The sequence below is a fragment of the Lethenteron reissneri genome, chromosome 26, assembly GCF_015708825.2.
Source record: "Lethenteron reissneri isolate LAM-NWPU_2019-01 chromosome 26, ASM1570882v1, whole genome shotgun sequence".
NCBI classification, from domain to species: domain Eukaryota; kingdom Metazoa; phylum Chordata; class Hyperoartia; order Petromyzontiformes; family Petromyzontidae; genus Lethenteron; species Lethenteron reissneri.
Genome location: NC_083804.1, coordinates 23974338 through 24000444, shown reverse-complemented (window position 1 = coordinate 24000444; position 26107 = coordinate 23974338). Strand labels below are relative to the sequence as shown.

The 26107-nt window shown below is 45.0% G+C and overlaps 1 protein-coding gene across 2 annotated transcripts; it reads left to right on the top strand.

Moving 5' to 3' along the window:
• Positions 1–571: 571 nt before the first annotated feature.
• Positions 572–25105, top strand: LOC133347906 (phosphatase and actin regulator 1-like). 2 transcript variants are annotated; one of them, XM_061560643.1, is made up of 12 exons: positions 572–964; positions 10601–10771; positions 11968–12048; positions 12800–13330; positions 15679–15870; positions 16164–16871; positions 17769–17925; positions 18424–18479; positions 19020–19084; positions 19715–19855; positions 21322–21398; positions 22369–25105. In XM_061560643.1, the coding sequence occupies exons 1-12, from the start codon at positions 916–918 to the stop codon at positions 22382–22384; spliced, it is 2244 nt and encodes a 747-aa protein (XP_061416627.1). In that variant the 5' UTR covers positions 572–915; the 3' UTR covers positions 22385–25105. The 2 variants fall into 2 exon arrangements, with proteins under 2 accessions (XP_061416627.1, XP_061416628.1); XM_061560644.1 differs by lacking the exon at positions 15679–15870.
• Positions 25106–26107: the final 1002 nt, after the last annotated feature.

Sequence of the window (26107 nt, the reverse complement as noted above, 5' to 3'; positions counted from 1 at the left end):
ACATTCTGCTAATCACGGCAGTGTTTGAGGAAGCTGGGGGAGGGGGATGGGACAGCCTTAAAGGGAAGAATCTGCTGCCCATATAATTGAGGTCCAGATGAAGTAATTGCTTGTTGGCTTTCAAGGAAAGTGAGGGTTGGGCTGTGGCAGGGTCAGAGGGGCATGGCCGCCAGTTAATCACCCAGGGGTCACCGTCTCTCCGACTCAGCACACTCTGCAAGTCGTGCAAGACAAGCGCGTGTTATTCGGTCTAACACGTAGGCTTTCGCGACCAATGTTATCCATAATGAATGTGTCGTTAAAGTCCGCGCTATTTTGTGTGTGTGTGTACGTTTCACGAAAAAAAAAGTGTAAGCATTTTGTTTTTAAATTGAACACGATTTCAGCTTGATCCTTTAGGAGGTTAGCAGCAGATCAAGGGCCGCTAGAGTCTTGATTGTTCTTGCTTGCTAGGGCAACCTTAAGTGCGGGGCGATCTGCATAAGAACGCGTGGAATGTTTCGTGTCACAGGGGGCGGTAGGTTAGGGGGGTGGTGGGTGGCTCCCAGCCCCAGTGGCTGCCGTGGCCACACCGCGGCAGCCCTCCTCCGTGTGACGACGTCTCCGCGACGTCGCCTCTACCCGCCTGCTGCACGGGGCCACTGCCGTCCCCAGCGCAGCGTGCGGACAGTTCCCAGTGAAGTTTTGAGCCCGGCCTGCACCCGAGAGGAGGAGTGTTGTGGGTCACTTCGGGGACGGAAGGCCGGCCTGTCAAGACAACGGAACACCACACACACAACACACACTTGTTGTGTTGTGTGTTTAAACGTACCAGTATAGTGCTCTAACACTGACTTTCTAACAAGTCAGCGCAGGCTCGGGTTGTGTTTTGCCCAGGGGCATTTGTGAGAGCAGCGAGTTGTTGGGACAAGAAGAATGGGCCAGGCCGCCTCTCCCGTCGAGGGCTCAAGCTCCGAGTCTGACTGTGAGTACATGTGGCCTATCGGTGGTTACCTGTGCAGGTGCAATATTGGTGGTTACCTGTGCAGTGCACTGTCGGTGGTTACCTGTGCAGGTGCACTGTCGGTGGTTACCTGTGCAGGTGCACTGTCGGTGGCTACCTGTGCAGGTGCAGTGTTGGTGGTTACCTGTGCAGGTGCAGTGTTAGTGGTTACCTGTGCGCTGTCGGTGGCTACCTGTACATTGAGTTGTGTGTTTTCACACAGAGTTGAGCACCTTGGCCACCCTGATTCCTGAAAACAGTTGTTATCGTGTATTCACGTGTCCATCCAGTAACACATTTTATATTCATTAAGGGTTTTGTTACGTGATACACATTGTGCGTGTGTCATTTTTGTTAACGGAAATGTGTACTTTGTATTGTTATTTTGACATAGTGTCTCAAATATAGGCCTGTTGAGAAAGTGTCTATGCCGTATAACAATCCCTAGCACAGGTGTGCGTTGTAAAGTATTGTCATGTCCACACAGTGCTGTATACACATTAGGGTACAGTACATTAGTCCAATGTAGTATATGTAGAGTGTTCTGCATTCTTTTCTCATACCAGTACAGGGCTGCGTTAAGCAATTTAAATCGTAAAGCACTTTGCGCGCACAGTTAACTTTAATCAGAGAATCAGCGTTCATTTTTATTGTGTAATTACAGAGCAGTGGTGGGATGTCGCGTGTACAGTCTTTTACAGGCCTTGTGTGAGTCTGCTGCTGGATGAGGGCCTCCCCACACACCGAGGGGGTTGTTTGGCCATACTTCGCCACGTTGGTCAATGTGGATTGTGACGGCAGAGAGAGAGTGGATGTGGAAGCATAGAAGTGACGTTCAGCAATGGATTCTGCTGCACCCCCCCCCCCCCTCTGCTGTCCACCGCGTAGTGACGACCTGCCCAGGTTCCAAACCTGCTTTGCCTTCTAAGACCCGATGAGATGAGTTTTATTTTCTTTAAGGAAAATATTGCAACGGTACGCAGCCGGGTTACTTTTTCATCGCCAACACAGAGCACTTGCACACACGTGTGCACTGGTTTGTTCATTGCAACAGCAGCAGGGCATTTAACATTTGCATTTACCTACTGCGTTTTCAGTGCGGCTTTGGTGACGAATCCCACAGAGCGTTTCAGGTTTGGTGTATCTCGTAAAAAACACCGCCCGTCATGCTGTCCTCACGGATTCCCGTGTGACATCTTTACGGTGTAGCGAAGCGGTGGACTCGTGTTTTGACATTTACACTTAGCTGTTAAAACGAAGAGTGCAGACTTCACGATGTTGTATATGTGTGTTTGTGTGTTTGTGTGTGTTTAGTCGCAGATACTTTTCAGATTTGTTTTTCAAGCTTGGGTTGGGGTGTGTCTGAGCAGAACAGAACCGAGAAACGACTTGCATGGCGTACAGGAATGTAAAAAGACGGGTGCTGCTGTTTTGTAACAAGCGGTGGGTTCACATGTTTGCTTGCAAACCGCGGAATTACAGCCGAGTGCTGTGTAGTAGTTTGTGTCTGTTGGATGTGCTACGAGGTTAAGCAGTCCGATTAAAAATACATCGACTACACTACCGTCTTTATAAGTGTCCCATGGCCGGCAAAAAGAGTGGTGCATGTGTCTTTATTTGTGACCCTCACGCCACACTTCCTTGAAGCGGCTATTGCACTCCTCAGCTGTTACCCATTCATTTTATTCCGAGACGCCTGCATGGCAATGCAGCAAACTTGAAGTAAGCATTAACTCTTTATGAAATGCATTTTTGACAATCAGTAACAAGGTGAAGGCCATCAAGAGTTTGTTTGGCATGAGGGTACAAACTATAAAAGTAGATTTCTGTCCGCTATGTGCTTAATGCAATTACAAACAACTGATTGCAGCATTTCCATCAATATATCTACTGATATAATGATATTCGTATTGTTGTACTGTGGACAACATTTAATGTGGTCATTTACAGTTCTTTATCTATCCACTGTTTGTATGTTGAAGTTCTTTCACAATTTACGTAGCCACCCGCGCTAATCGGAGGTGGATGAAGGCCTTCCCACTCCATGTCGGTCCGAACAATATATATCCTTGCACTTTGAGTAAAGATGTTACAACGGACAAACAGGTCGCTTCTGTCAATTAAAATCTAAATTTAGTGGTCAATCTACAAGGTATATATTTTTTTACTACCTCCACCCAGTTTATGCTTCACAATGGCAGCATATAAAAAACTGACTCTTGTGTTAAATATAACACGCAGCATGACAACATGAAAGGAAACCACTTGTCACATAGTTATGGTCTGTGGTCACTCATTGTACCATGAACAATTTACACAAACAGCCATACTTCCTTAACCCGCCCCCCCCTGTGAGGGTGTAGAGTCAAATTCAGGGGCTATAGTAGTAGACCTTGCTTGGTAGTGATTGCTGTGAGTGCCTTTTGTTCCATTGTTTAAGGGTCGCGACTGTGGAAAAGGCCAAAATGGGCCCCTTATTAATTACAAAATTACATTTCCCCACAAGCAAAGGCAAATGCTTCCATTTGACAAAGCGCATGGTTAGTAAATGAAACATACTAGGCAAGAACGACTGAGCTGCTATATAGCTCTTTTTCAGAAGCAACCTGGCCACAAATAATATCTCAAAGAAGTGGCTCATCATGTGGCAATGTATAGCAGCCAAAATACCCTAAACACATGTTGATTCTGAATGTGAAGGGAAAAACCGGAGGACCCGGAGGAAAATCCACATGACCACGGGGAGAACACGCAAACTCCAACTATAAAGGCATCAGGGTTGCGATGGAAACCCACGACCTCTTGCACAGCAGGCGAGGTAGTTAACATCGCGCCACCATTGTGCCCTATTAAATAAGTGGATAATGCAGCATTGGTCCTGCGCATGCCTTTTTACAGTGCTGTAGTCGGAGTACTCGCGATGAATGCAGGTTCAAGTCAGTCGTGGTGGAATATTTTCTGGCTTACTCCAGTTTAGCAAAAACGTACGCAATACTCAGGTGAAAGGTGTTTTTATAAGTTTGTGTAAATGCGTAGATTTTTTTTTACTTTGGTACGGAAAAGAAACTGCTTTAAATGAATTCGAGGAGAAGCATTTCAAACAATGTCAGCGACAGAAAGTATTGATGCGGTGTGATGTAAAGTGTTGCGCAATCTACAAATATGGAGGAAAAATAGGTGCGCCCAGTGATTTCCTGGATTAGCAGCATTCGACTGGCATGACATTTGAAAGCACCGTACATCGCTGTATCGTACTGCATGCTGATCCTGGTACAATGCGATATTTGCTGCAGAGTTAGATTTTGCCCGACCAAAAGGGTGCTTGTAACATTTCTGGTGGAGCTGGGGATATTGACTTCATCAGTGATCGCAGCTCACAACGTGACCGCTTGTACAGGGACATTAATCGGCGTCAGAAGTGTTCCGCACGCCCACGTGTACGGCTTGTGTTGAAGGCTGTCTGTCTCAGTGGCCCATGCGCACCTACGCGTTTATCACCAGACACCGTGGTGACTCACGTGTGCTCCACACGTGACATAAAATAGTCATCGTGTTGGTATTTGGATTTTAAGCTGTGGTCATTCTTTCTTTGCATGCCATAATTGAGTGTTTACGGCTTTGGAGTGCAGTATTCAGGACTGCGTGGTTACTTTGTTTATTAATAGATTGAGATTTTTGACACGGGTTTTACGAGAATGACCCGCAAAGGACCTTGGTGAAAGAGAACATTACGGAGAATAAATCATAATATTGCAGACCCTGAGTAGCGAAGAATTAGAGGGAAAGCAACGTGTCTCACACCATTCAAGTGCCACTGGCATCATCAGCACTGAAGCCTCAGGTCGAGTCCGTTAGCCGCGTGTGCAGGGATGTAGCGCATATCAAACATCACGCCAAATCCTGCGGGGTTCGCTAATCACAAAATACCAGGATTTAATCTGGCAAATATCTTCAGATGGAACGTCTCATTTGCAAGGGTGTCCCAGGTGTCAATTGACGCATACATAGTGAACACGTAATAGCCCATGTGTAAACATTGACGTGCTAATGTACTGTGCACGCCAAGGTCCGGTCAACACTTCTTCACTCTCGGACTGGTAAAATTAGCAGCCCCACGTCGTCACATTTCACAGCACGAGTGGAAGCCAGGAGAGGTCGGTTGCTATGTGGACACACACTGCATTCTGGCATAGGAATGTGGAAATGGCACCACTGATTCTGGATGACCAGTGGTGGTTAGCAGCACCCAATGCAGACAGTGTGATGAGGCTTTTCTATTGCTTGATATGAATTATGCATGCAAGATCATTTTTATTTTATTTTGGACTGTTGTGCGTGTGTCCCATATACGTAGTCTATGTATGCCAACAGCCTATATATTGGCATGGCTATCGGATAAAATTAATATCCGCGATTATGTCTCTGGGTCACCCACGTGCCCCAGTACGCTCATGTTGACAGCTGACCTGTAAAAATAGACGTGGTTGACTTGGCACAGTGGCTGTTGTTCGTTGAAAATACTTGGCTATCATAAATTAATTTCGTCTTAGTGTGAAAGCGGTTGTCTGCAATTTGCAGAAACAACTGAAAAAACACGCAGAATTTATATTTTTTCAAATCTAGAGCTGTTGCTGTAAAGGGACAGACGAGCAGGTGATTTGGGAAAAGTGAATTTCGCAATGAAAAGCAACGGCTTACCAATGTGCCCTTTAAACACCACAGTAATGAATAATCGTGTTTGACTTTCGAATGACATGGATCAGAAACATTGACAACGAAACGAACAAAAACTGGGAATTGCACAATAATCATGGACAGGCCCACCGTTGGAATTAGACTGAGAGACAGAAAGAGACATTGTACTCACTGATTGTTAAAAACAAAGTAAGAGTGGGGGCTTGGCCAGGACACCTCACATGAAGGTACGATGACCGGTGGTCAACTCTCACGATGTCGTGGCAGCCACATCGCCGGCAACGTGCCAGAGAGTAATGTCACCACAGAAGAGAGACGGAGCGATGAAACAAGCTTGTGAGCAGGTGCTGGATTGATTGTTGCACCGTGGGACCTTGCGTGAGAGATGCCGGCGGTTTTGAGTGGCCTTCCTCCAGCAGGGACTGATAATGGTGGTGACAAATGCAGTGCCCTCAATGAATCTTAGTGTTAGCCGCGTTGCTAAATAAAGATTGCTCTTTTTAGTATAGGTCAAAGTAGCAATCACTGCAATGAGTAATCATGTTGATTGTCGGGGTTAGTATTTAACCTTGCCCCCAGTTATGGGCCTCTGTATATGCTCGCAGTATACAGTGCACCTATGCATTTTTATTGCCATTTAAAATTGTGCAACCATAGCGTAGCTATGAAGTTTTAGGGCACACATACCAATGTGTTTATCAGTAGCCCATCAGCAGACACTCGTGGTACATGTGCACCACATTGAATGTTCATTGTTGAATGTCCGAGACCCTTGTATGCAAATAGTTAGATGGGGTATGCGAGGACTGACGGCGAGTCTGCGTGAGTTTGTGTCATAGCGGCAAGGCCACGTGAATGATGGTTTGCTAGGAAGCCTGAGAGAGAGCGTGCAGGGTAACTCAACTGTACGTCAAGTTGTATGCCGTTGTCCTCGGTGTGGAATGCTTGCTGCAACTTGGGAAGGCCTTCTCGCAGTGGAACTACCATGGCAATGATAATCGTGATCAAGGTGCAGGTTGCATACACAGCTTGAGTGACGGATGCTCCTCCTTTAGAGATTGCAGTCATTCTTAATCGGTTACCTTTTAAACAGGCATTGCCCTACTATGTTTTACATGCCTTATAAGCGTAGCCAGGTCCTTAAATAACACTGCTGTTCTCGTTGTGACCAAAATGTTTGCGTGTATTTTCAACCGGGACCATTTGTTCTCACCTAGTTTAACAAATTGACTTGATCTGGCTTTCCAGCCAATACAAGCGATTAAACTTGCACCAGCATATAGCTCAAGAGATATTTTTAAAATTCACAATGTGTACGTGATATATGAATCACTTTCAAGATGTCTGACCACCCTGGAAGAGTAGGCCAAAACACCTCTCTAGAGGGCCTCCTTAGAACAGCCTTTAGAGGAGACCCATCTGCCAACAATGTGCATATGAAACTGCATGAGAATGAGTTTTACAAAATCATGTGAAAATATTGGGCTTGCTTCGTAGACCTCATACGAATGTCAGGAGTAAATGCTCAGAAGCGTAAACATGCAGACATAGAGCTCTAAAACATCATACGTTCAAACAAATACGCTCCAGAATTGTAATTCCAATGTTTTGACAATTTTGTCAAAGATTCACAGAATGCTTTAATTTCTCAGACAATTACATGGAGCATTTATCTTGAACAATGAAAGCTTTGTAAAATAATTGAGATTTTAGGAAAATTGCATTTCAGATAAAAATGTTAAAAAGTTAATCTCTTGTAGTTTTGGGTTGAGATGTAACTTAACCTGAAGAAAATGTAGTTCGCTTCCGATTTGACTGAGTGTGGAATGCTTTTTAACAAAAAAAAGAAATTAATGGTGAATCTCAATGTAAAATTCTAGCTCCTGATGCATATGGGAAAATGTGCTTATATTTTCCATAAATAAAAAAAGGAAAGTGTGTTGTCAGTCCAGTGGTTTTCACCAATGACTGTCATGCATCACTGACTTGTATTGTTTTTGATTTATTTAAAATCTCGCGTGAAAATCTGCGACCTTCAGCAGAAACCTATTGTGCAAAATGCTGAGTTTTGCGAAGGCAGAGGTTTCTTACGGCGGGACCCGCCTTTCGGTTTCTTCAGAAAAATACCAGAAAAAAATCAACAAAAATAGCAGAGGCGGAAACACTTAAAATGATTTTAAATAGCCTGTTCAGAGATGAATTGATTACAGTTGTAAAAGGATAAGGTTATGTCTGTCACTTAGCAAACTAAATACATCACTCCAGAGGCAATACTAATTTTGTAAAAACTTGATTTGAAGCTTTCGTGACTGCAGGAATTACTCTTTGGTTCTTTCGATAAAGTGACGTAGAAAGAAAATAAATAAAAAAAATAGAATACGCCGTTTCGATTGCAACACAAGCAATCGTCATCAGGTAGAAAACAAACCTAGTAAACTTAGAAATACAATGTGACACAACACAGAGTCAGCTGACACAACAGCCAACACCCTACCCGGTTGATTACGTTCTTCCAAAGATTGCTAAATTTGAGAGACAAAACACAGACACGGAGACAGACAGACACACAAGCATAGAGAGACCACACACACACACATGGACACACACATAGTGTCGTATTATATTATTTAATTTATTTTCTTTCTACGTGACTTTACCGAAAGAACCAAGGAGTCATTTTGTACTTTGACGCTACAGTGTAGTATGTTTTTCAGAGGCCCTTCTCCTCGTGGATACGTTTATCTACATTATTTCAGATATGAGAGGAGTCCCCAAAGTTGTGATATTCTTCCTGCTATCTGCACTTATCTCCAAATATATCCGCTTGGACATCTGGATTTGTTTTTGCAGATGATAGCTGCATATACAGCGCTGTTTTTTTTCCAGATTATTACAAAACGCTCCGGAAACTAAGACACATCCCAAACCTGTGCCCGGTATCCATAAAGTCATATAAATCTGGTCACACACACACGCTCACAACTGCCTGATTCCAAGACGCCGCTGATGCATTAAAGTCATACAAATGCAGGGGAAAAAGTAAACGTGACTCAATCCGGAGAATACGGCGAAAGGAGGGTCGATAGCTCCGTGACAAGTGACGCGAGCGAAGAAGAGGTGAACAGAGAATCTGCCGCTGCTCGGAGCTTGTGAGCAGCAGCACAGTGTTGATGCTGGAGTGTCAACACTTGAGGTTGTGTTGGAGGATCGCACAGGGCAGCAACGCGAGCATTGACGCACTCCCCCTGGACGACGTGTGGCTGAGAAGGGACATCTGCCAGAAGTGCCCCTCGCGCGTCCTCAACGCGTTGTCACTTCACTGGGCCACTTGTGAACTCCCACGTGGATGATTGCTCAGTGCCGCTGGTTACTAATTTGTTTAAGTGTTTGTTTGTTTTAACTTTATACGATACTGTACGACGTTTTACCATTGGAAGGGGGGAATCCCCTCTGCATGCAGTCGTATGTGCACAATGTCCTGAAGCAGTCGAATGGATATCACATCTAGACATTGATTTGTAATCTGTTGCAATACCCCAAAAAGCCATTTGAAAGAAAAAGAGTGTGCAATGCTCACCTTGAATCTTATACCATGTTTATTTGTTATTGTATTTATAGTGCAATATATAGTTATACAGTAATGTATGAAGGTAAATTGCAAGTATATTGGCCCTATACAACAGCATTATGCATAATACTTGAAATTGCATAATATCAGGTGATGCAGTGTAGGCAGGCACACATTTGTAATGGTTGCTTGTGTACATGATATGAAATGAAAACACAAGGCTGCTTCTGGTTGCCATGGGTGCGTGAAGTTGAACCTTCCCCCTGGCAGTGACAACATCGCCTATTGAACAGACCTCCGTGTTGACACGTTCAGCTTTACTCCAGGGCAATGATGCAATTGATGCGTTGTGCTGTCGGCAAGCAGATAATCATTACTCTTGTTTGAATCAAGATGCATTCGTGTGAGTTGAGTAACTGCACCATTTTTCAATGAAGAATCTATTCGATAGAATTAATCACTTGCAGCTTATTTCGACTTAACATATTCACTGTGTCCAAAATGCACTTGCACTATGTACTGTAATCAGAAACATATAGTGTCCAAAAATATATTTTAAAATATAAAATATCGCATTTTTTCTGAAGGACATATACGTGTTTATATCCTGTTGATTTAAAAAATGACTTTTCTCCCCCAATAAATGGCACTTCAATAAAAGAGTCAAATGTAAACGTGGTAAATAAAAAAAACGTGACGGTAATATCCATGATAAGGTAGAAGAATTAATTTCTGACAGCTGTTTGTTCTGCCTGGCTTGCTTTGTTCTGTCCGGCCATACAAGTGAATAAAACCTCGCCACTGACACACGGCATGCGTGTTACAGCACTTAGTCACCAGGTGGGTCAGCGGTCGTACGAAACGGCTCGCAACCCATCATCCCTCTAGGTTTGATCAAATGAACACCACGGTGAATGCAAGTCAACAGTCGTCTCATGGGTACATTTGCCTGCAACTAGCTTGGGCGCCACGGTGGCAAGATGTTAACGACCTCGCCGAGTATGCAGGATGTCGTTGGTTCGACCCTGACACCTGCTGTATATTTAAAGTTTGCGTTTCTCTCCCTGTGGTCGCATGGATTTTCCTCCGGGTCCTCTGGTTTTTCTCTACACATTTAGAAACAACCACGTTTAGAGTATTTGGCCGCTATAAATTTCCACGTGACAATAAGCCGCTTCGCTGAGCTATCATTTCTGATAGCCACGTCACTTCTGCAAAACAGCTACATGGCTCAGTGGGCCTTACCTTGGTAAAATAACAAATAAAGTTTCGGCGTGAGGTGGACGCCGTCTGAACCCCCTGTTCTGTCCCGCCGCGCCCTTGTCCCTCCTCGTCCGCTGGGTGTTTCGCTGCAGCAGAGGAAGGCTCCCGGGCGGTGGCCACGCAGGCAGACCCCCACGGGGTCGCGCAGGCCGAGACGCCGCCCGCACGGCGCAAGGGCAAGCTCGCCAGCGGCCTGAGCAAACTCTTCCACTGGAAGTGGAAAAAGAAGAAGCACAGTCAGAAGTTCGAGGAGACCTCGGCTGGTAAGGGCTGCAGAATGAACGTTGCTCTCGCACGATTTGCAATGGATTTTTTTGGGATTGGACCATGAAATGATCTGGGCAAATTTGTGTTCACGAGACCCTCTTATTACCTGACGCAGCCAAGCAAATGAAACGATTGGATACAATATTTTCCCTCGCTTGTGGATGGCTTTGTGTGCAAGTGTTGGACAAACACGTACAGACAGCCCTTTTGTCAGTCCATTACTGGATTAGGGCCTTTCCAGGCCGTGCTGGCCATCGGGGGTTAATTGACCATCCTCCATGCTGGTAGTGCGGGTTGATGGTGGCGAGTGAAGACAATAGATTTTGTTGCACTGCTCTCTGCTGGGTATTTATACCGCAGTATTAGACTGTAAAATGTACGTGCGCGATATAAGACCAAGTTAAAGTGTCTCCTTGCTCCCACGAGCATGGACAGTCTAAACAAATACATATAAAATAAACAGCTCTTTGTCAATCCACGGCTGGGTTACGGCCTCTCCACGGCATGCCGGTCGTGGGGATTGCTTGACCATACTTCACTACACTGGTCAATGTGGGTTGGTGAAGGGAGGACCCAGGACCGGTTCGGGTCTCATTCACCACTGACAGTGTGCTGGGTTCCTAGCATAGTGCGCTAACAACTGCGTCAGTGCTCCCCTTCATAACGTCTCATCATCATCAGCCATGGTCTATCCACTGCTGGATCAAGGCCTCCCCAATCCACCACCACCTTTCCTGATCTTGCGATGTAACAATCCATCCAGGACTGGCACATAAACTGATTTCATCTCTCCATTGCCTCAGTGGTCATTCTCTCGGACATGTTTCATTCTCTGGCGGCCACTCCATTACAATAAACAATCTATTGCACAGCATATATATATATATATTGTTTCCTTGTGTAATAGTTCAAGATGTAGTGCTTTGGAGTGTTTCCAAAGAAAGTGAATTGTCTTAGAATGTTTTTAGCAGGTTCCAAATAAGTGTAATCTAATCGGCCTTGATTTTTCTGTCGGAAGGCCTGCTTGTTTTTAAATCCCCTGTCAAAAATAGAAAATGTTGCCCGTATTGAATGCACAGCTGCAGATGGTGCCTTGGCCATGTCTATAAATAGGAGGCACAGGTCGACGGGTTAATCAAATCAAAATTAATCGCCGCATGATTCTGTCTCTTTTTGGCTCTGTGATTGGCAGAGTTGGAGAGAAAGATTTCGACGAGGTTGCCTCGGGAGGAGCTCATCAAGAAAGGCCTCCTGCAGGATTCTCCGGAAACGGGTATGCTCGGAGCGTCTATCGCAGACCGAACGTCAACAAACTTGTCCTCCGCACGTACACACTATATGCAGCCTTGGATGTGATTGGTTACGAAGCCGTTTGTTGAGTACGAGACAATACGTTGACCGGTAGTCCTACAGAAGGGAGAATTAAAACACAACACGTTCGTGAATTACACTGCCGTGAAAGTAAAAAAAGCCTAATCGCCGAAGTTTCTGGCAAAGGCCATTCTTCATACAGTGTGCGATGTAGAAGGCCATTGCTCTAAATGCCACATATTTAATATTTTCCCATGAAGGCCACAGTGTTATGACAAACGTGTTGGGTTTTCTTTGGTGTTTGTGCTTGTGCACCACTGCCGATGCAGTATCGCCAAATAATTTGTTTGGTTAGTCGCACATCATCCCCTGTGTTGATGACATGAGAGGTAAGAATTGCCACCTGCCCCCTATTCGTAACCTTTATAATCATTGTTCAAGCACAGGGAAGATGATTCTCAATAGGAGGAGGCCTCTGCCAATAGCGGCTTGAGCAGCAATGTGTGTACCATGTGTGGGATAACGCGTAATATAAGCTTCATAATTCGAGGATGTTAAGTTCCCACGAGTCACCGCTTTGTAAAATACAGGAGTGACTAAAGGGTGAAATTCAAATAACATTAGGGATAAAATTAATACGCAAAAATGCATGCAGCATTGGTCTCTAGACACGATTGTATGTGTGGGAAACTACTCCTCTCCGCCGGTAACAGGGGTTCCATCCGTGTTGCCGAGCCTTCCCGAGGAGGAGCCAGAAAAGCCGGAGCAGCCGGAGCTTGGCAACGGGCACGTGAAGAGTCGGGAGGAAGCGCAAACCCAGCATGGACTCGAGCAGCCGGAGCCGCAGCCCTCCCCAGCGGAGGTCCGGCCCAAATCTGAGCCGTACATCGTGGCTGAGAAGCCTTCGCCGGGACCGTCCATGCGGGCATCCGTGGCCCTCCCGCTCCCGGCGCACGCGCGACTCCAAGTCGACCGCAAATCAGCCCTCGGGGCCGCCACCGCCGCTGCCGCCGCCGCTACTACCGCCACCGCTGAGCCCGGCGGAGCCAAGAGTGCCGAGCCCAAGGCTGCCGGAGGAGAAGCCGCGCCACCGGCCGCCCTCGTTAGCGTCCCTGCGGTCAAACCGGTCCCCTGCCCCAGGACGTCCATCCACGTTGGCCCCGCGGCAGAAGGGGACGTTGCCGTGAGTGGCGAGACGAAGAGGGCCGAGCGTGCGGAAGAGCGGAGGCAGAGCAAGGCCCCCGGTGAGAGCAACTGCCTGGCACAGCGCGTTGATGTCACTTTAGAAGCACGGGACGGGTAATAGTGCCCTGGTGATGGCTTTGCACTTACAATGCATGTTTAATTAAATTGAGTGGATTTATGTGGCCTCGTTGCAGCGCTACAGGTGGTTGAGGCCAGTTTGGGGTCTAATGAAATGGTGTCTCCAAGAGGGCCCGTATGTGATGCGCCGATTGAAAAATAATGCACCGAGTGTTTATCTCCTGTTGTCTCTACGCTTTGATTTTCATCACCGTAGTTGCACCTGTTTGAGTTGCGATCGCAGAATAGTAGCGTTAGCAGACATTGTACAGCTGTTTTAGTTACAAATGTAGCACGGCAACGTGCTTGACATGGGGCCAAACTTCCCTAAAGGCTCCTAAGAGGTCCTTTGTGATTTTGTTGATTTTCTGCCCTTTCAACAGAATACCGTGTAGCCTCGTATATAAAGCAAATGGTCAGCAGCGCAAGCGAGAGACATCGGTGTACAGTTCATAGGGAATTTGTGATGGCGATCATGTTATATTGTGTATGGTGGTCAGTGGTTGTAATTGTGACCCTCCATTGCATACTTAAAACTGAGGCTTTGCAGCTATGATAGAAGAAATAACGTCTGATTTTAAACTGCGGTGGTTATTTGAGAAAATGTAGACATTCAATATATATTTATCTTATCATTTTGTAAAGACAACAATACAACATCTGGAATTGTATATGCTTGCATAGTGAACAAACGCATTCTGTAAAGGCAAGGAAATGAGCAAGTCTTTGAGCCTGGGTTAGGGTGATGTATCGTGGACCAATAACATCTGATACTTTACAAATTTACTTTGCAAAGCACCCCCTCGTGGAAAGAAATAGACACTGCTACGCGAACGGCTTCACTCTCACCCTCCGGCTAAACCAATCCCGTCTCGCATCCCATCTGGCAGTGGCAAAGCAGTGGAGCGTGAATTAAATTAATGACAATTATTTTCAGCCCCCTGTTGTTGTATTGATGGATGTAGGCCTGCCCCCCCCCCCATGCTGCATTCGTTACTGGGGTTGTTTGACCATACTTCGCCACGCTGCTTCATGTGGGTTGGTGAAGGGGTGGCCCAGAACCGGATTTGGAAAGCATGAATATGAAAACAATAATTATTATATTTGGATTCTATAGCTTGACCTCCCAATTATAACTACACTCACTTTGGTATCCCCCCACATAACAATAGAATAACGGCACATGGTAAGTATTCACATGGTAATGTTGTTTATGTCACCCTGTTGTGGTGGTTTTGTTTGGTTAATTGTTTGGTGATGGTATCTTTGAGTACTGAATGCATGACAATACAATGAACTCTTCTTATCCGTATCCCTATCGTCAAATAGCTATGTCATCCGTTTTTATGAATGAGTAGAGCCCAAGGTAATATTATCCGCATGCGGATTTTTTCCCGTTATCCACGCCTTTGCACAAATAAGTCGCCAGCAAATGTGCTTTCCCACTCAGATTAATGGGAACTTTCCGTGGATAAACGCGGTTAACAAGATTATATTATTATGCCCTCCATATCGATACGGATAATGGGATTTTCATCATACAAAAGAGTTTTTGCCGAATCAATAGGCTATCTGCTGAGACAATCTGTAGCCTAATGAAAGCATAACCACTCATGCAGGAGTTGGGTAATTACAACAATACAGTGCGTTTTGTAATCTCTGCAGTGAAATTGGTGGTGGATTTTGTTCCACGCATTTGAATTACATGAGATTAAAACTAGATTCGAAGCTTTCGTGACTGCAGGAATAACTCTTTGGTTCTTTCGATAAAGTCACGTAGAAATAAATGAAATTAAATAATAATAGAATACGATGTTTCGATTGCAACACAATCAACCATCATCAGGTACAAATTAATGAGAAAACAAACATAGTAAACTTGGAAATATAATGCAGTGCAACAAAGAGAGTCGGCCAACACAACAGTCAACACCCTACCTGGTTGATTACGTAATTCCAAAGATTGCTACATTTTAGAGAGAGAGACGTGTCGATGTTTTGTCTCTCACTTGCCACTGATGCTAGCTTTGACTGGGGAATCCAATTCAGCCTATCGTATAAACAGTTTAATAGTAAAGACTTTACATCACTGTTTTGCATGGGAGTCTCTGCAGATAGTTTGGGATTTTGCTTGTTATGTGGTGCTTTTTGGTGTAGTCTGGTATCTCTCCTACTAAACCTCACTCACCCTTTCCCCCCTCCCCTGCATTTTCTGCCCAACTCCTTCCAACTCCCTTAACGCTTCCCCCCCCCCCCCGCCTCTTCTCTGACGCCGCCACCCCTCACGCAGAAGCGAACGGCGGTGACCCTGCGTGGGGGACGTTCCCACGCACCCAGGCGGGGAATGGTCCTCCCCTGTTACCTCAAAAATCATTCTTCCCCAATCCTAGCTCACTGATGGGCAGCTTGCCTTCCCGTATCACTTCTCCACCTCCGCCTTTACCCCCTAAGTCAACCTCCTCCGGGTTTGACGGCCACGCCGGTGAGTGGACCTTGCCTCGAGGCGCTCGCGCACACGGCCGGGGTTTCGAGCCTTCACGATGTTTGTCATAAAACGTTTATTGTACCGCTAACGTCTGGCAATGTGAAGTTCGCCTAAGATTTCCGTTTTATACTTTTACATTTCTAATTAAATCGGATGATGTAATAATGTTCTTCAGGAAGTGTATTTTCCAAGAGCAATGTTGAATTAAAACTGTATGAAGTCTCCATTATCACACCTGTCATTTACTGTAAGTGAACGGAATGCAGTGGCACGTTTCTTTTCTTTTGCAGGGGATTCGACCGCAGCCCCATCGCCATCCGTGGCCCCTCCAGTTCCTCCGAAGAAGGTCTCTGTGAACGCGTCAGGCGTTCCCAGACGCAATGAATCCTCGCGTCCACAGGATCAGAGCCATCCGCCACATCCAGACAGCGAAAACCTCTCGGAACCCGAGGAGCCTCCTCCTCCGTTTGCGCCTCCGGCCGTCCACCCTAAACCACCCGCCTCGATGCGGTCTCAGAGCACCGACTCCCCCAAGCTGCCCAGTAAATCGCACGTGTACCACGCGCAGTCACGCTCGCCCGCCACGCATCACCGCGTGCCGCCAGGTCACCCCAGCGACGCCCACCACGCCCCGACGCCCTGCCAGCCTCCCTCGCCCTCGCAGGAGTCGACGCCGTCCGGCCACTCGTGCGAACCCCAGGGTCTGCTGCTGCAGTCTCAGCCCAAGAACTTCAGCAGCGAGCTGAATAAGCTGCTCAAATTCGGGCCGCCGCCGCCGCCGGGGCGGAAGGTGGTGGTGAAGGCCCCGGAACCGGAGCCCGGCGAGGCGGGCGACGACGATCATCACGACGACAGCGGCGGCGGCGAAGAAGAAAGAGGGGGAGAGGCGGCCATGCAGGGGGATGCTGATCACTCGCAGTCGGATTCCGATTCTGACGATGGCCCGATTCTCTACAAGAACGATGAGGAAGGGGAAGAGGAGGATGTACCAATCACAAGTATGAAAATTTTATTTTGTATAGATTTAAAATCACTTTTAAATGGTTTATGAGTCGTCACCTGACATGTGCTCGTGATAGCCATGATTTAATATTTTTGCTTGTGAAGTAAAAATTGCTAAGTTTCTTCCTTCTCAAATGAGCGTGTGGAATTGCTCACCTCTGCTGGCAGTCCTGAGACGGTGTTGGAAGTTGCACCAACACTGGTCACTTTCAATCGCTTAAGCCTCATTATATACACAGATATGTATTGCTAGTAGTGTCATTAGTTGCAATGTGTTATTGAGTCATTGGAGACAATCCCTGCTAATGGAGGTAAACACAACTTAATGTATAATTTCAGAAGGCATTAAATGATTCACCCCTTAAATAATTGTCAATTCGGGGTATGTTCTTCTTCTTGGTTCTTTCGGTAAATTCACGTAGAAGGGAAGTAATAAAATAATAAAAATAAAACATAATAATATTATAATTCTCACGACGTTTCGGCCACAACGCAAGCAGCTGTTCTCAGTTGAAAACCAGGTCTGTCGGGGAGACACCGTCTGAATGAAACACCACCACGCTTCGAGCGTATATTTAAGCTGGGTTGGAAGGGGGGTATGTTATTTTCATCTCGTTTCTCTCCATCTCATTCGTATTGTTTCACATTTGTTCTTTCTAGCGTTAAAAGTTGTTTCTACTCGTTCATTACTTGAATAACATTTCCATGAATTGAAATTACTTTATTCTTTCACAAACAATTTGTTGCATGGATTGTGAACGGAAGGACTTAATCAAAGAAAAATGACAATGTTACAAATTGCAATCCCTGCAAACAACTCTCTTAATTAAGATGTTCACAAGTCGCCAACATATGCTGCAGCTCACCACAATGAACCAACACGTGTCTCGCAGGTGCATTTGCAAGCAAGGTCGCACGCAAAGACTCTCTCGCAATCTTAATTGGCCAGCAATCCTCCTCCAAGGATCAGGAGAACAAGAACCTCTCCCCTGGGCAGGCAGACCTTGAGCGGCTGAAGATGCGCATGAATATCGGCAACACCTTGACCCGGTACGGAGCCCAACGCGTGACAGCGGCTGGGCTGTGTTTTTCAATGACGAGGCCAGGTGGTGCTCCGAGTTTGTGATGTACACTGCCCTTGGAGATATTTGTGTGCAAACTGCATGGTGAAGTGTCCAGGCATATCTTTTTCTTTTCTTTTTTACAAAAACCCCAGTATTTACAAGTACACCGAATTTAGCTTACGTGTACAGCCTTGGAAGGATATTAATATTCCATCCATCCTGACAATTTCAACGTCGGTGGGCGAGACATGGGTGCATAACGGAAACGTAAAATCCGCCACGTAAACCACTAAAAATCACAAGCCAAACGCACAATACAATTCTACAGTAGTTACTAAACTGAACTGGCTGGCATGCCACGATATGCTGAGAGACGTGGATGCTGCCGCTGGTAAGAAAAGTGCGACGGGCAAGGTGTGTGCTGCTGTCCTTGTGCGAGGGAGGCCTGGACTTGCCGTCACCAGTGCTCTCTGTGTTTTCCCAGACGCTTGAGCCAGAGACCGTCTGCTGCCGAGTTGCTGCAACGAAACATCCTGAAACGTATGCGCTTCACTTCTAGCGAGTACAATGGAGCCAAACTTGTTCCTTCGTAATTTAACAACCCACTGATTATTTTTTTTATTGTAAAAATCACAACTTAGTAAATGTTGTGTTTTCACCTCATAGCACAAGGCTATTACAAAGGCACTTAATTTGAAAGATGGATATTGTCTGCTAGCCAGGTGGCCATGATGCGTTGTGGTTTTACCCAATTCAGTAATTTAGCAATTTACAGATACTTTTTCAAATTTGGACCATGATGTTGGCACACATGGCCTACTTATTTTTTAAAATAACGTCACCGGATTTTTAATGTGCACTGTGAAACAGACTGTGCATATTGTTTGGTTAATACACCGGCAGTATTAACCAAGGCGGCTGCTGGGTTTGAACCACGAACATCTGTAGCAGTCGGAAAGCCGCCGCTCGGCCATTTTTCTCATTTGAAACATTTCTACGAATTAATCTCAGAACCATTTTTGTAAAGCAAAATGTTTGCGCTGACATGAAATTAATTATGATGTTGTGTTTTGCCGCCAGCGGTGGTGAATGAGGACGAACAGCAAGAGGCGAAACAGGAGCTCAAGCGCAGGCTCACGCGGAAGGTAGGTGCTTAGCCTCGAACGCAGAGAGCAAGGGAGATTCCTAACGCTTCTAAATGGTCACTTTATGCATGGATTGACCTGCTTGTTAAATAGCGGGCTCTCATATTTAGCTCTGGAATGTCGAGGACGCCACTGCATCCTGTGGTTCAATTTGTGAATGATGCACGATTGCTCAATAAGCCCATGTTGTCGTGTGGTGCTTGCTGACTTCCAGAGCAATGAGCGGTAGCCACAACTCTCCCGGTGTTTTTGATGTGGTTGGCTTGAACAGGGCAATGTGGTTTTATTTAGCGGAGTTGTTGTCCTGCACAAGGGATTTCACAATCCTAGACCTGTCCCTTTAGCTACCACTCTCAGAGTACTCCTGCTTGTGTTATGTTGCACATCTTATGTTGGAGTTGAGGCATTTTTCAGGATGATTTCTTGAACTCCACCTTAAGTCAAACATCTTTACACCCCCAAGAGGTGAATGTCCCACTGTGGCAGTTTCCTTTTTAAGGTAGAGCGCATCAGACCTACAGCGTGTGTTGAAGCTTGCATTAGATTGTGCGCGAGGCATTTGTCCCATTCGAGTGACCTCTCCTCCCCCCCCTCCCCCTCGCCCTCTTCTCCCCATGTTGCGTTGTGCAGTTGAGCATGAGACCGACAGTGGAGGAGCTGCGTGAGAAGAAGATCCTGCTCCACTTCAACGACTACGTGGAGGTGGCCGAGGCCCAGGATTACGACCGCAAAGGCGACAAGCCGTGGACAAGGCTCACGTCCGCCGACAAGGTACAGCGCAAGCCCTGCTCTCACCTTGGATGTTTGTTTATTTTTGTCATTTTCCACCAATTTTACTGTTCACACTCTTAGTTTTTTCAGTAAAGTCACGGAGGTAAAAAAATGAAATTAAAATTAATAAAAGTAATAATAGAGATAAAATAATAAAAATCACGACGTTTTGGACGCAACACAAGTCTCCGTCATCAGGTGGGACCAGTCACAGCTAGATTTGCTGTATCCAGTGAGGCAGGGATTCCAAGATGCAAGTTCTTAAATACAAGTTAAGGGGGAGGAGGGGGGGGGGGAGTTTATCAGAATGCGGTAAAGCGATGGGTATTACCTTGTTATCGCGGCATCTCTTGAGGAAGGCCAGCAGTCTCGAAGCTGTGACTTCTTGTCTCGTCTGTTAAAAACTCTAACAGATAGGTGAAATTCCTCCCCGTAGAGGGTATTAATTCTAGATTTGAAGCTTTCGTGACTGCAAGGATTCATACTCTTAGTTTTTTCGGTAAAGTCACATAGATAAAAATGAAATAAAAATGAATAAAAGTAATAATATTTTTTTTATAGATTTTAATTTCATTTTTTACCTAATAATATTATCGTATAAATTTTAATTTCATTTTTTACCTACGTGACTTTACCGGAAAAACTAAGAGTATGAATCCTTGCAGTCATGAAAGCTTCAAATCTAGAATTTTACTGTTCTTAACTTATTTTCTATTTTACCAGGTAAGGCCCCAACTGAGCTGTATAGATCTTTTTCAGGCACGACCTGGCCACAAATGACAGCTCAACGAAGTGGCTTGTCGAGTGGGAATTCATAGCATCAAAATACTCTTTAACGCATGTTTCTAAATGGGAGAAAAACCCGAGGATCCAGAGAAAAATCCATGTGACCACCGGGAGAACGTACAAACACCAAATATACAGCAGGTGTCAGGGTCGAGATCGAACCCATGACCTCCAGTATACCAGGTGAGGTAGTTAACATCTTGCCATTGGTGTCATGCCAAGAGACCAAGGATCCATTCAGGTCTCTTGCAGAGCAGCGGTGACTCTTCCTTGGAGAACGGCCCACGGCAACGGAGAGCACATTGAGCTGCCTCTGACATCCCTGAAAGTGATCTGATCCACACAGTAGGAGATAGCACCAATTCCCACCTGCTCTGCCATATTAAATGAATATTCGCAGCGTGACCGTCAAACTAAAATTAGAATTCTCAGAGGTACAATTTGAAGGATAATTAAGTGCAGAACCAAATTGGTGCCGTGGCTCAAACCGTCAACTTGCTACGCTCACGACACGTGAACACTCAGTTTAATAACAGGTAGGATACCTGGATCTTAGTTATGGCTCTCACCTCTGAGCCACCGGGGCCACCTCTTGTGTTGGCAAATGCTAACGGTAGAACGGCACGGACGAACAGGCTGGGTCAATCTGCAATGTCGCCGTGTTGGCCCCATGTTCCCAGGCTGCCATTCGAAGCGAGCTGAATACGTTCAAGAGCACGGAGATGGAGGTGCATGAAGAGAGCCGAATGTTCACCAGGTCAGCACACCGTCTGTGTTTATTGCGTGCAGAGGATACACACCGGGTGTACAGAAATTGTTGTTACCCGTTGTCCATCAATCTTCCAGCATGGTCACCAGCGTCAGTCTGCCACTGTGTTCCTCCGCCCTGCAAACGTCGCACAATCCATCTTGCTGCTGCTGCAGCATGTAAACTGACCTCATTGCGCCATCTCCGCAGTGGCGTGGGTCTCTCTCCTTTGTTTTCCACGCATGTGTCAATTTACACACTCGTGGCAACCATATAAGTAACTAAATAACCAATATTCCACTACCCTGGTTCATCGGCCATAAATGTTATGCAGACATTGCTTAATCTTGTGGAAACACAAAGTCATGATTTTTAACAACTTTATCTTGCATCATATTTGGCACACATGTTTAATTTACTTCATATTCTCAGGTGCACAGGTGTGTCCCCTCCAGTATTTAAAGTATCTACTCGTGGTGTCTTTTTAATTTTGATGTGCACTCTATAAACTGTACCGAAACTTAATGGTTCGTTGTGAAAACTATACGCGTACATGGCAATCAAAATGCTTTGAGTGCGAAATTCACCAAAGAGTTTCAAATTAACTCGAGAGATGCTTTTTTTTTTAAAAGCCCCGCACATACGGATATAAGCACGTAACACGAGAATACACCCATAGCGGTATTTGTTACACTGAGTGCCAAGTTGGGTGCCTGTCTATCCGTGGGGCTTTGTTGAGCGTAGAAGCCCCGAAGCTCGCCATTAATGTGAGATCAGGCAGAGGTCTCTCGCGGACCTGGCCGAGACCTCGCGGTCGCGCTCGCCAATGTTGGATCCATGAAAGTGCCAATGTCTCTCCGCTGCTCCTGACCATGACGCTCGAGACGAGGCCATAGAGAGGGAGGTCATCGTGAATCGACGCACCGGGCCGTGGCGGTCCGAGCGAATTGACCGACTGGGCTGTTTTCTGTCCGTGCAGATTTCACAAACCGTGACGGGGGCGGGGGCTGGAGCCAGCAGCATGACTACCCTTCAATGTGAGACTGTGATGAAGGGGGGGGGGTCCTCCTGCTCCGTGCCGCTTGGACATGGAGGGGAGTAGCGGGGGATGAGCTCCCGGTGCGGTGGATCTCCACGGACCGCCGTGGCGCCCCATGCGCTTTGTTCCCTTCTGTGGGCCCCAAGCACTGACACACACTAAAGATGGCAACTGACCCTGGAGCCATCCTCTTAGCCTTATGAGGAAGCTTTTTTATTTATGTTTTATTGATCGATTATTTTTTTAAAACGTATAACATTGAAAGCATCGGGTCAGTTTCATTATTAAACAAAATAACTGCATGTAGTTTTGAAACGTTTAAAAATGTAACATTTTGTATTGGGAAACAAACCTACGTCCCGTAACACGCCTGAAATGATGAATAATAAATGCAATGTGCCATGTGGCAGTCACATTCGCTTTAATTGAGGTTATCGATTCAAAAATCTGTCAGTGTATTTTATGACTCCTGATGTCACTACCACTGCTGGGTACGATATTTGGAAGTAAATAATTAGATTTTTAAAATAATTAAACTTGAATAAAGCCTGCACTTAAAGTACATGATATACAGGTAAACATAGACAATTTGTATCCTAAACCTTAAGAGGCTATTGTTAAACCGACTGAGTCAGAATTAAATATATCTGATGAGTGTTAAATACAAAAGTGAATGTTTAATAATATACTGTATATAGGTAGACGTTTAGAAAAGCGCTATTCTGGTACACGGTCTCCAAACGCGTACAGCTTGCACTGAATGAGCATTCAAGTTTTCCTAGAACAATGTTTGTACCACTGCTCTTGTCCATAAACAAAGGTGTCGATGATGTGCTGTAATGCAGAACTCTTTCACTGACAACTTTCCCTCGTGGAATTTAACGCACGGCAGCAAGTGTGCGGCTATTAGGGTTCCTTTGCGCATTATCAAGGCTAGCCCCGTAGCCTTAGCCCACCACATCCAACCCTTAGCCCTAACACACTCTAGGGCAGTGGCTCCCAATTTTTTCTGGACCCACGTGCACCCGTCAACCCTCAACAGATGTTCGCGGGGCACCGTGTGGTGTTTTGTGAGAGAAGAATCAATGTGAATATGCAGCAAGTTGGGCGGATCATTTCCCACACAGGCTTGCGAACTCCAGATTGGGAACCGCTGTTGGAGGGTATCGGCTTTGTGAATCTACAAATGCATTCGATGAAGTCATTCTTCGTTGTAGTAACATTTGGTATGCTGTGGCCGCACAGGTGGTTAAACAGGTGTGCTGGTTCTGCATTTGCATGTGAACTGGTATAGTACCATGTATATGCTCAACTGGAATGCAAGACAGTGGGGAAAGGGTACGCTCATCATCAGTCGCCTTTCATGACTGTCTCGACCGGTGTTTCTCAGCTCCTGCCCAGCCGATTCGCGATTACCAAATATTTTTTTATATTCGTATGCAGCTGAGGCCACTGCACCCACCTTGGTAATTAATCAGGGAAAAGTTGCACCCTGCTGCTTTGTGATGACTGCAGTTGAGAGTCCCTGGTCAAGACGACAGCAGTCAATGTTGAATATAACGGACTGTACAGTTTCTCTGGTGTGTAAACACTGCAAAGCGTAAAAGAAATGTTTAAAATTGTCATCGAAAAAATTTTCATTTTACTGACATCGGTATAGAGTTTGCAGAAGTGTGTATAATATAGATTGGTAGTGACCCACTTTATAATAAAATTGATTTAAGAGTCCTTTGAGTACATTTTTTCATAGACATTTAAAATTAAGTTAAAATATCGGCATGGACATTTGTAAGTGCTCATTTGTTAATATTTACGGACATTAAACAATGTGGTGACTTTCTAACACACTGGAAAATACGCTCATGTTTAAACATCGGCATTATGAATGTTTTTTTTATTCGATGTCGCTCTTTAACCTCCACGAACATGTGCATTGCTTTATGGAATATCCTTTACACCATGATGTAGTGGATTATTTTTTCAGCTATCTCTATGTTAACACCGATGTCTTTGTTAATGATACACGACTATGGTGACTTGTATGGGTTTCTGAAATGGTCATGATTCGTTTTTAAGTTAATGTTGAAATTTTTTGACAGTTTTCTATTCACAATGCCAAGTGGATATTGCCAAGATTGGGGCCTGGTTCATCTTGGCTTGTATGATTAGCACGCTTGGCTACGTGCGGTGCAAAATAAGTTATACATACATACATACACACATACATACACACACACGCATACATACACATACATACAAAATGCCTTATGTTGCTTTGCGTTTTTCTAAATGGATTACGCAAACTAAGACAGCTTGGTGATGCCTCAAGCCAGTTTATTAACGCTGGCTATCGTTTTGGTGTAATATACTGCTGAATGTTACCAAACAACAATTGTATGCATCTTGACTGCACGCCTTTATCCAGTACAACTCCGTTTGGTGACTTAAAATGTCTCAATCACATCGGTGTGGTCCTTCGTGACAGACAGGTCCGTGGTGACAGCCAGGTAATCTCGGGGAACGTGAGCACTGCGGTACGTTTGTAATTTGCTGAGAATGGTGGCATCGGTCTGCGGGTGATTGTGATGGTGGCAATGCAGGTGCCCGTTTGAAACAATAATTGGACGTATTCTTGGTTCTTTCGGTAAAGTCACGTAGAAGGGAAATAATAAAATAATACAAATTTAACAATAAAATTCTCACGACGTTTTGATTGCAACACAAGCAATCATCAGGTTTTCACACATGATGATTGCTTGTGTTGCAATCGAAACGTCGTGAGAATTATATTTATTGTTTTATTTTTATTATTGTATTATTTCCCTTCTACGTGATTTTACTGAAAGAACCAATAATATTAATCCCTGCAGTCACGAAAGCTTTAAATCGAAAAATAATTGGACGCACTAATTCTGGCAAATTGATTTCATATGTGAGTTTTGAAAAAGAATCGCTAGGAAGTAAAATGAATGGATGATTTTCCTTACCTTTTGAAAGCGTAAAGCTCGCAAGCGGCTAGCTGTGCGTTATTGTACTAGGCAGGACGAGTTTGGGGGTTCCAGAGTGGAGCTTCTGATTGAGTGTGGTGAAGGTGCATTTCTGCACTCAAGGTTGTTCGACGAAGCTGAGAGTAAAAGTGGCTGATTCTATTTGGGCCAAATTGCGACTGAAAACAAGTGGGGAACGGCAGCTGTGAGGTCCATGTTAATAACGGGTGAAAATGCATAGTTTCTTATTTTTTTTAATGTACCTCCCCCCATTTGAGCTGTCACGTATACCTTGCATTTCAAAGATTGTTTTACCGATATTTGAAAGTTTCGTTTTAAAGATGTAACTTGTAAATATGTCTGTGTACAAACTTAGTTTGCCTGTAGAATCCAGTGCTTTATGGAAACTTTTATAGATAGGCCAGAAAATAACAAGTTTTGAGTTTTATATAGCTTTTTTAAATTGTACTTGATATACCATCTCTGCATGTATTTGCATTTGGCCTGCGGTTATACGGTGTCAAAAATACGTATTATCTCAGTGTTTTATTTTGTAGAGGAACTCGCATTCACTTGTCATTTTAAGTTGCATGTAATACTGTGGAAGCACGCTTGCTGATGGCCATGTAAAGCGCATTTATTTAGAATAAGAATGTAAAGAGGATATGTAGTATTATGCGATGTAACATTGG